General features: G+C 45.5%; 1 protein-coding gene across 2 annotated transcripts in view; it reads right to left on the bottom strand.

Moving 5' to 3' along the window:
* Nucleotides 1-493: 493 nt before the first annotated feature.
* PPP1R14C (protein phosphatase 1 regulatory inhibitor subunit 14C) overlaps nt 494-11,540 on the bottom strand; it is a 58,780-nt gene continuing 47,733 nt past the window's right edge. The window contains exons 4-5 of one of the 2 annotated variants that reach the window (XR_013998985.1): nt 4,182-4,266; nt 518-2,090 (exon numbers count right to left, since the gene is read on the bottom strand). Coding sequence is in view for 1 of the 2 variants with exons in the window: in XM_081139917.1 (XP_080996043.1) it covers nt 2,016-2,090 (75 nt within the window). In the remaining variant the exon portion in view is untranslated. Of the gene's footprint in view, nt 2,091-4,181; nt 4,267-11,540 lie in introns of both variants that reach the window. The other variant, XM_081139917.1, reaches the window with a different exon arrangement.

The following is an 11,540-nucleotide window of genomic DNA, read 5'->3' as shown; positions in this document are numbered from 1 at the left end:
GGGGAAATCGGGTGATGCCAGGCCCTGAGCAGAGGAAGGGAGGGTGAGGTGTGTGTTATGATCAGAGGCCTTTAGAGGATGAGCTCATGCTTGCTGCATCTGAAGGCCGTGACTTGAGAGTCAAGCCTATGGAAAATCATGCAAATCCCGAGTTTTTCTGTATTTATAGGGTGCACAGCATTCTAACAGCAATTGGAATGCCTGACTAATCTGAAATCTTCTTGAGGATGAATATCAAATGGCTAAAGGGGAGTTTTAATTAAATAAAAGGGGTACAGCCTAGGAGAGGGTTGGGAGAGAAGGCAGGCAGGACCAGGCACACACGGAGCTCACCTTTGTGTCCTTCTCAACCCAGGAATGGGCTCCACCTCCTCTGTTCTCATCAGGAGAGGGCCAGGAACCAATGCAAGAGAAGGAAAAGCCAGACACAGCTGCCTGGGACCCTCCTCTGCAGAGCAGCGGACAGAGTAAAATCAGCACGTGGTTGTGTTTTATGAGGCAAACGTGTGAGCAGAGTTGTAAGTAGCTCCATTTATTTGAGTAAATAGCTTGTAAAGAAATCATTGGTAAACATTACAAAATTAAATACATTTTCAAAAGCTTGCCAGTATACATAAAATTCACAAACATAGTTATTTTAAAAAATAAAATATGTTCAGAGCACCCTTGATAGAGAATGCCTGGCCCCTGTGCTCCGACAGGGCCTCCCAGAGACATCGCACTGTGGGTGGGGCCTCTGTGAGAGGCAGTGGGGCCTCCTGGAGGGAAACAAGAGTCTCTACTCTGACATTTTACCCCACCCATGTCCATCTGAATTTTGAGCCTCCCCTAAGGAGCTAGTTTGTAACTGAGAGGGGCGGGGCAGGCACCCCAGGCCTAGTCCAAGCAAGGGGGCTGGGGTGTAAAATTTGGGCCACGAGCCAGAGTCCTCACCATATGCCGATGAGAGAAACCAGCTATGCCATCTCCACCACGGTTCCAGACCAGCTGATGTTCCTCTACCAACTTAGAGAAGGTGAGGCTTCCCCACCTCTCCCTCGGCTCACCACTCAGTGCACCCCCTCTGGTCTGACGCCGCCCAGGCACAAAGTGACCAGAAGCTACTTCTAAGAAGGAAGCGACACAATCTGCTGACTGCCTAATGACCTGCTTTCATGGAGAGAGAATGCACAGTTCTTGGTTGAAAGCAGGAAAGTCACTGTGACACAGTGCTTCCATTTTCCATTGCAGAAAACTGCTCCAATAGCGGGGGCCCTGCTCTAGGAATCCCAGCAGTTCTTCAAACGAAGGGTTTGTAAAACTTGAAAATACCACAAATGAGGCAATACGTACATGGCCTGGCAAAGCATCCCAATTAAATAATATAAAGTCCATAAATTAAGCCCTTGACCAACTCAACATTTTTGTAGTGTAGCTCATTCGAATAACGGATACACTGAATTCTTTCACTTTGGTGCATAAAGTGGATGTCGGAGGTCAGCGCACTCACGTGAAGGACATCCAGTGGCCTCTTGCAAACACACGTGCCATGACCTCCAGTGAAAGGACAACCACACGTTCATTTCATCAATGTGAAATAAAACGCACATCTACGCTGTAATTCTGTTGCTTGTAGATATATACAAGTGCGAGAAATTCGATATCTGAGTCCAATGTACAACTTAAGAAAAAAGGATTACCAGACTAGTTGTAAAAAACCATCATCCCTGTATAGTTAGGTCACTGACATCGGATTTCTCGAAGGAAATACTGCCCGGCCCAGCCCATCCTTGGATGCCTGTCTGGTTCGACAATCCCTGGTCGGGCTGAAACCAGAGTCATGATATCTTTCTATTAAAATAGTACACTAACAAAACCTTTAAAAACAAATACAGGAACGCTCTTGAATAAACACCTAACGGATTCCCCCTCCCCAAAAAGTGATTCTCATAAGGACAACTATTCTTTAATAAAAGTCCTCGTGAAGTCCGCATCCCAGGACCTGTCTTGGTCTCCAGGCAGTTCCATCTGCGCCATTACACAGTCTTCTTCTGCGGGGGGCTCAGCTTCCTCATGCCTCTTATCCGAGAGAGCAGCTCCTTGATAAACTCCTAAAAGAGATCAGAAGTCAATACGAGGGGATGGCTCTGTTAAAATCTGGGTTTGAAAATCTGCTTGAAATAACTGATGTCAGTTGAAGTTAGCCTTAGCTGATGAGTTTGTTTGGATGTATTAACTCCAACTGGTACAAGACAGGAAGCTTTTAAACAATGAAGTGTGCTTAAATTCACACCACAGTGCCTTCTGACTGCTCTACAGATGCTCCTCGGAAGTACGATGGGTTTATGTTGAAAATATTTTAAGTCAAAAAGGCACCGACTACACCTAACATACGGAAGATCACGCTGAGCCTGGCCTACCTCACACGTGCTCAGAACTGCACGTGCTCATTAGCTCGGCTGGGCGGAGTCATCTCGCTGCCGCCTCCAGATCGCGAGTATCGTGCTGCATGTGGCTAGTGGGGAGAGTATCAAAATTCGAAGTACACTTTCTACTAAATAAGTAAAACCTTTGCACCATCGTAAAGTAAAAAAATCATAAATCGAACCATCAAAGGTCAGGGACGGTCTGTACCCTTTAGGGAGAAGACCAGGCTGCCTTCATTCCCTGACATTGTCTTCTTGGCCCCGAAGGTATATGTAGTTTCTGTGCTTCCAAACCTTGAGTAAACCTTTAATATGAGCACACACATCACCCAGGCAGCCTACAGATTCTGACCTAGCAGGTCCGGGCTGGGGCTGAGATTCTGCATGTCCAGCTAGCTGCAGGGGATGCCAGTGTTAGTCTCGGGACCACACCCGGAAAGGCAGGGCTCGGCCGGAATCGCCAGGAGACTGTATTAAACCGAATGCTGGGCCTGCCCCCCCGGTGTCTGATTCAGCAGGTCTGGGGTGGCGCCTGAGAATTTGCATCTGTACCAAGTCCCAGGTGATACCTATGCTGCTGGTCCTGGGATCTTACTGAGAACCACTGGTCCATGTCACAATGAGAGTCTTTTGGCTCTTTTACTTTTTTTCCTGCAAATCATAGTTTTTTAAAAACACACACGTTTTATATTGACAATCCAGTACATATAAACATACACCTGAAATAAAAATGTAAAGAATGAATACTAACTCTACACAATGTACTCTACATCTCTAGGTAGGCTAATTTCACTTACAGCTGGGGAGGCCCACTGAAGTGATTCCATAATTCTTGGCTGAGAACCAAAGACTGAAGAACAATCTAGAATGGTTCCTAGTTTATACCATCAGGAACCTTTCATTGTTGCCTCATGTTTTAAAATATTTGGTCTGAATTAATAAATTAGTAATTAAACACATTTTACAATGTTTGTGGTCTCTAAGGGCAATTTCAGCAGTTAAAGAACTTTCATGAGAAAAAAATCTGCACATAGGTTGCCTCACTTGTAATGAAATAAAACTCATAGTTTGTGCTCACAAAAAATATTTGGCTACCAAATATGCCACATTTATTAGATAATAATTATTCTGTCTTCCTATTTGTGTTTGTCAAAGACAAAGCTGACAGCCAATCAGACTTTCTGATCAGCAAGTGACAGCCAGCAAAGGGTAGAACTGAGCAAAAACACTAAGAATCCTTCCTCTGCATTACGGCCTCTGCAAAACAGCTCTCAGACAATCTCCCACACCAATTACAATGCTTAGTCATGGGCTCCTAGACTAACGAGGCCTGCAACTACTCTCCCGCCCTAAAACAATAAGTTTGAATGTTTAATATTTTATTAGACACCCCTATTTCCTTTCCTAATAATCTTTTTGCTGTTATAAAAGTAATATGAGCTTGTCCTAGAAAGCGTGGAAAATACAAACCAGCAACAATTATTCCTCAGAATAAACCACGATTAACATATTTTCTTCTATGGAAAGCAGTTTTTACCTAATTAAGATCATACTGAACAAATACATCATTTTTTCCTGCTCAGCATTATGTCAAAGCCTTTCCCCACAACATTAAATTGCCTTTCTAAAAATTAATCTTAATGGTTATACAGTCCTTTATTGTACAGATTTTCTACAATCTGCTTAATTCCCCCATCACTGGATATTTGATTGGTTCTTGGCTTTTCAAAATTGTAGACAATGCCCCAGTTAACATCTCTGTGTGTTAGTCCTTGCCTGCAATTTAGATTATTCCCTTTGGACGGCAATTCCCGAAGTGGGTCCAAGGACAAAGCCATTTTGATCACCACCATTTCTGAACCTGGACAGAATGAAATCCATGTGAATAAAATGAGGCCCTATTTTCAGTTTCTGAACCCTATTTTATCTCATTTTAAAATTTTTCTAGGATAAAATAATGCAAAATTTTCCCACATATAGTCAGCTTCCACTTTGAAAAGTAAAATGCATCCCCTATTGCCCCTTTTACTATGTGACTTAACAATGCATAGTATGATGCATATACAATTTCAATTTCATCATTTTTGGAATGTTACTCAACGGACTGCAGGGAAAAGTTCCAGCATGTGGGTGTAGATTTCCTTCCTCTTTTTTTTAAGCAAAAGTCAGAATTATAAACTCTATCATTTATCTTGTTAATACATCTGGTAGTTTTCCTTCACTATTTTAATATCGCTTTCATAAAGATCATTATAAAAATAAAGACTAACATAAGATAAGAAATAATGTGTCCTAAACCACAGACCTCTCTTCTTCAGGCATGAGTAATTCGGGAATTTAAATCAAAGTCAAATTTCCTCAAAGCATTGATTATGTTCTGTAAAAATCTGAGTGATTAAAAAGTTAAAATAACTCATCTTGTATTTATGACATATTAAAATTAATGAAAGTTTCATTTTACATTTCATATTAACATAATTTATATGTCTATAACAACAGAGTCTACTGTGCATGTTTTAAACTGTTCACTAAATTTGCATAATGAGATGCTCAGATGAGTAAATTTAAAAATAGCAAGATCAATACATATTCTTCAGATAGAAACTGGACACCACCACTTGCAACAGAAAGATTTTGTTGATTACATATGATTCACAAAGAAAATTCAAGGATCTCTATAATCAAAAATATTGATCAATGCCTCTTGGTTCCTATTATTCAAGAATACTCTATGTAAGTAGCAACGTATCTCATTTACCTCCAAAACAGATCACTCAGACTTGGGTTAGGGACACTCATTTGGTCAGAGAAGGGCGGCCCCTTTGAGGAAATGACATCTGAGTTAAGACCTGAATTAAGGAAATAAAGCCAGCTTGGAGAAGATCATGGCCTACATGCAGAAGCCTTGCAGAGAAACAAGTGAGAAAGTGGGCATTCCTGGCAAAGAAAAGCCAAGGTGAGCATGGTGGGAGCCATGGTGGAGATGCTAGGGCCAGGTCTCCAGGCCCTTGTTGGCCACAGTTAGATGATGAGAGGTCATTTTGGGTGCAACGGAAAGCCACCAGTGGCTTTCAAGGAGAAGAGCGTCATCTGGTTGGGTTTTTAAAAGATCCCTTTGGCTGCTGTGGGGAGAATGGGTTTTATGAAGACAGGAGTAGAAGAGATCAATTTGGAGCTGCTGCAGGAGTCCAGGCAAGGGATGCCAGTGGCTTGGAGTTAAGCTGATGGAAACTGAAGTGGAAATCCGTGGGTAGATTTGGGACCCACTTCAGAGGCAAAGGCAGTAGACCCTGCTGGTGGGCTGAATGTGCGAGTAGGGAGCAGTGGGGAGCGGGGACAGGAAAGAAGGGAATTAAGGACCCTCATCAGAAGAACAGAAGACAGGTGGTGGCATTTTCTGAGATGGGGGATAACTGGAGAGGAAAAAAAGTTTACAGATATGAGATGCCTACTAAACATTTAAGGGATGACATCAAGAGGACAGATAAAGATGACTTTGGGTTTCAGCTCATGGCTGAATGCATAAAGATGGGCCCCGCTAGCACCCAGATCAGTGGCTTTCAACTAAAAAAACAAACTAAAATACTACCGTGACCCACAAATAGTTATAGCAGCCTAGTAGACAAAGATATAACTAAAAAGTTTTGTGAAAAAAGATAACACTATATGTAATACCTCTTGATATTTTCCATTCTATTTTATTTTTTAAAAACACAGGCCATAACCAGGTTATCACCCATAGTTTATACACACAATGATCTATACTAGGGCTGCTCAATACAGTAGCCCTTAACCACATGTGTTTATTTAAATGTAGATGCATTAAAATAAATAAAATGTAGCTCCTTAGTCATACTAGCCACATTTCAAGTACTCAGTAGCCACACATGACTAGTGGCTACCATAATGCACACTGCAGATAGAGCATTTCCATCACCTCAGAAAAGTCTACTGGACAGAGCAGATGACAACGCTTTGAATCGCAGGACTAGCTGGGGAAACATGGGAGGGGAGCATACAGAGGAAAAGAAGGCTGAGGACCAGGCCGGAGGCCCTCCAGCAAGTGAGGCCTGGTAGAGGAGTTTGAGCCAGCAAAGGAGACTGGGGCGAAAAGGGGGGGGGGAGTAGAGAGAGAGGGAGAGAGAGGGAGGGAGGGGGGAGAGAGAGAGGGAGAGAGGGGGGGAGAGGGATGGAAGGAGGGGGGGAGAGAAGGGGGGGGAAATGCAATAGAGTGTGCTATGGAGAAGCCAAGGGAAGTGTTGGCCAGAGGGTTTTCTAGTGTTTCTAGATGGAAGAGGTGCTCAGTGAAGTCAAGAATTGATAAAGGTTGAGTAAGGCAAAGAGACAAAGCTATTAAGCTGTCAAGAAAGGGGCCATTTGTTGTGTATCAGCTGGGGCGGGGGGGGGGGGATTGCACAAAGCATCAACTGGCCCCAGCTAAGGTTCTAGAGGTTTTTCCTTCTAGGCCTTGAAACACTAGCCAACCTAGGGAAAGTTAGGGAAGATGAGAAGCATTTGGGGAAGGACAGAGCCTAGGATGCTCGTGTGTGTGTGTGTGTGTGTGTGTGTGTGTGTGTCACAAACACATACACCTGAGAGATCAAAGAAGCAATAAAAGAAAATAAACTTTTCCAGTCACCTTGGAAAACTGACTTTATATAACATGCAGCCACATGATTTCTGAGACTTCTAAGGAAGAAGCCAAAGCAGGTTTCCGAGGGGACCTGGCAACCGCCGTGAACACAGAAGGTCCTTCCTCGCTCTGGAGTTTCAGCCAAGTGGCACTGTCAGAGGGCGTGACCTCGCAGTGGCCACGCTCTGCTCTGAGCCCTAGTCCCTGGATCCCCCCTGGGCCCTGTGGTTTTTCTCTCCTGCCCCCTCCGCTCACGCCATCCGGGGCAGGAAGTGGCAGATGGGTCCCCATTCTGCAATTAACACCAGAGCCGGAAGTCTGGGGACCTCCCCCTGGACTCGGAGCTATTCAGCTGCTGCTCTCACTGAAGGTGCTGCTCTGCGTCACCGTCACCGTCACCGGACACAGTGCCACCGGAAAGCAGAAAGTGCAGGCCCCGCAGCACCGCCGCAGGCCGCTGCCTCGCACCCAGGCTGCGTCCCCGTCACTTTCAGCATCTCACGCCATTTAAAAGATACAGTAAGTCGATATTATACGGTAGCCCTTTGATTAGAAGTATTTTCTGACAAAAGAACTTTTGAAAGAAGTGTTTAAACCGCTGCTGCTCGGCGAACGGTGTCACCAACCACACCAATTATACAGCTCGCGGCAGCTCCAGTAAAGCTGCCCAGCGGGACTGAGGGCTCAACCTGCTTTTCCAGAAAAACCACCCGCCCCTCACGCAGCCCGGTGCGGAGCGAGGGGAAGAGCAGGGAGGACTCTGCGCGCTGAGATGCACGCTCCGCGACTTCCCGTGTCCTGTCTCCTCTGTCACCCCAATCGAGCACCCGTCATCTCCTTAACACTGCATCGTCACGGGGACCCTCCGCTCCTGGTCCGAGGCTCAGGGCCTGGTGACAGGAAGTCAATCAGCTTGCCCCCCCCACCCCCCCCATCATCCTGTATCAGTCTCAGGTGTACAGCGCGGTGGTTAGAAAATCACAGACTTTACGAGGTGATCCCAGCGACACTCGCAGGGCCCACCTGGCACCATCCGTCGCCTCTGCCACGGTGCTATTTCCCGCCCGGGGAGGACTGACTTGTCCCCGCCCGACTGTGCTCAGCTCCTTCGCCTTTCACCCAGCCCAGCTTGCACACTGCATGTGGCCTCCTGACACTTCTTCCAAAAGCCTGACAGTGAGCGGGCAACGGGAGAACGAGGCAAGCTGGGATCAGGCGGAGAGGAGAAGAATTTTTTAAAAATCTGAGACAGCCCGGCCGGGCGGGGCTCAGCGGTTGAGCGTCGACCTGGGATCCAGGCGATCGGGGTTCGATTCCCGGTCGGGGCATGTGCCTGGGTTGCGGGCTCGATCAATGACTCTCTCCTCACTGATGTTTCTATCTCTCTCTCTTCCTTGCCTTTCCTCTCTCTGAAATCAATAAAGATATATTTTAAAAATATATATATAAAAAATAAATAAAAATTTGAGACGTAAGTGACATGTAACGTCTGTTAGTTTCGGGTGTCCAACAGCACGATGCAGCACAGGCGGGCACCGCTGGGAGCGCAGGCGGCCGGTTGGTGTTAACAGGAGGGAGCAGAGGGGAGCGGGCGTCAGCCAAAGAAACCGGGGAGCGGGGCCGACAGGCAGCTCTCAGCACCCCGCCCTCAGGACCTAATCCCCAAGCGGGCAGGAGGGTCATTACTGGTCACTAGCCGGGCTTTCCTTGGGAGTAATAAAACAATAAAGGGAAATGCCTTTGCTGGATGGATGTGCAGTGGGAGCCAAGGTGGAGACCATACGGGGAGGCTCTAGCCCTGGGAAAGGGTCGATTGGATAAGGCACACAAAACCTGGGAAGATCCAGAAAAGCGGTTGGTCGGGGAGGGCCCAGCACAAGCGGTGGAGGACCGGAAAAGAGATTAGTCAGTTTTGAAGCCCAAGATAATATAATCTAAGTTTAACAAAGGCAAGGGCTCCCTCCAAATAAAATGGCAAAACCTGCGTGGGTTCCCCCATTTGTTCGCGTGCTCTCTCTAGCAGCCACGCGGGCCTGGCAGCCACACAGGCCCTAAGCGGCTCCAAACCAGCGGCACAGTCTCTGGCCCCTGGCCTACGTTTAGGCTTGATGAAGACAAGGCTGGACCTCTTCCACAGCCTGACGGAGCTGAGACATCGGGAACCTGGGGACAGCCTTCTAGTTCTATCCTAGTAAATCCTGCCTCTACATCTCACCCTCCCATACGTGGATCCCCGAAATGCTTTTCTTGCAACCCCATGGAATGACCCCATTTCCACCGGGAACATAGTGACATAATCACAATATGTCCAGTTAACACTCATCACCACATACTTACACTATTTTTTCTGTGATGAGAATTTTAAGAACTAGTCTCTTAGCAACTTTCAAATGCACAATCCAGTATTAACCATAGTCACCATGCTCGAGAGAAGAATTTCTAGGTCCAACAAAGTTTAGACGAGTGAGGGCAATGGAAGGGTAGTAAGTATCTCTTTTAAAACTTGATGGCAACCCTGAAAACAGTTCCAAATGGCAAAATGTCCTCACCCAAAGAACCAGCTAAGCATTTAAAAATCACACTGTAAACTTTTATCAGCTTGAATATTCGGGTCACACAGGAGGCCAAAGGGGCAGGCAGTGAATCAGCACTGAGAATGCAGCTTGGGGGGGGGGTCCCCAGCCCTGTGCGGTGCTGGGATTTGCTCCCTGCAGTCACAGGCATTCAGCGCCATAAGCACCATCATCGCTCCCCACGGAGATATGTAATTTCTCCCCTCCTGGGGTAGGGGTGGATAGTTCTATATATCCTTGGAGAGGTTCACTTGCTGACAGGGCTCACCAGAACTGATACTATTTTTAATTATCTGCAAAGAGGCTTATGAATCTGTTCTGGGTAAGGGTTTGTGCCTGCTGTTGTTATAATCACTTCTGCCAACAGAAATTCCTGAAGGTCTTAACTGCATCCTGGACGATCTCCTCCCCCCACCACCCTCCACCCCTATCTCCTTTAACTTAAAACCACTGACACTATTTTGTCCACTTATTTTCTTGACTATATGCCTTTAGAGATTAATTTGTCCTGCTGGTGAGATCAGTCCCCTTAACCTACTTTAGAGCTTCAGACCACTGCTCTTAGGCTAATTTATTTTGTACCTAAATCCTAGCGTTTATTTGTATGCAGAGCAACAGTTCCTTTGCCCTCACGGTAGTCAACCCTCCTAGCATGTCATACTTCCTTTACTTACTAACAGGTTTCTCAAAATCCATACACTTGCAATTTAGACAACATGAAATAAAATCCACATAAATAATCCAACCAATGCAAATAATCAATGGAGTTAATTCAGCAAAATTATAATCTCTCACTTTATAATCACCACAAAACTAAAATCATTTCATCAAGGATCCCATTAGCAATGAGGGATAATAGTATTTGCTATGAAAACCTCAGTCTTATCTAAACAAAAGAAACCCGTCTCCAAACTGTTTAAAATCTGGCTTTGATTGTGACTTCCTTGGCTAAAAATTATAGCAATCCAAAAGTCATGTGTTAAGTTGCCCTTGACTCACACTCTTTCCCCTGTCTAGATAAGTCTAAACACGAGAAGAGAGTGTGGAGCTGTTTTTAATGCAGGGTTGATCAGCTTTTAAAACAGGATCATTCATTTTGAACTTAATGAAAAAAGAAAAGGCCATAAAGTCACAATCAATCATTCAAAAATGCCAACCATTTTAAAGATCCACTGCCCTTTAAAACCTGTAACCTCCTCCATCTCATCTGTTAAAAAAATAACAATTACTGGAAGAAAAGCATCCAACAGCAAGATGCATGTGGCTCTTCCTATAATGGCATCTCTTTCTTCTTTCCTCATGTGACATCACAGTTACTATCATCATCATCATTATCACTATTCTCATGGTCATCCTGCTTCTAAGAGTGTGTAGTAAAGAATTTAGCCATGTCCAAAAGGAGGTCTGGTCTTTGCCCTCAGCTCCTGGGAGGCAAGCTCTAAGCCCTTGCAATGTCCTGCCTGGTGAAAGCATCTTTGTTTACCTGGGGCCTTGGGATATGCAAGATCGTCTAACAACGTGACTTAGGGCAGAGGCTTTGGGTCACATGGTACCAGCTCAATATCCGGAGGGGCTGGAGACTTGAGGTTACTGTGGACAGTCAACCATGACTATGTGGCCAAGTCCCAATTAAAAGTATGGACTCCAGGCTCAGATGAGCTTCTCTGGTTGGCAATACTCCCTACACAGTGCCACACATCACAGCTGAGAGTCAACACTGTCTGGGACTCCACTGGGAGAGGATAGCTGGAGGCTCTGCATTTGGAATTTGCCTGGGCTCCATCCCATGCATCTCTTCCCTTGGCTGCTTTTAATCTGTTGCCTTTCACTGTAATGAACCATAACTGTGAGTATAACAACTTTCAGTGAGTTCTGTGGATCCTTCTAGCAAAATATCAAACATGAGTATGGTCTTGGAGACCCCTGCCC

The sequence above is a fragment of the Miniopterus schreibersii genome (genome assembly GCF_964146895.1).
Source record: "Miniopterus schreibersii genome assembly, chromosome: 6".
In the NCBI taxonomy this organism is placed as follows: Eukaryota; Metazoa; Chordata; class Mammalia; order Chiroptera; family Miniopteridae; genus Miniopterus; species Miniopterus schreibersii.
The sequence above is the reverse complement of the archived record's forward strand: the minus strand, read 5'-3'. Positions and strand labels throughout refer to the sequence as shown.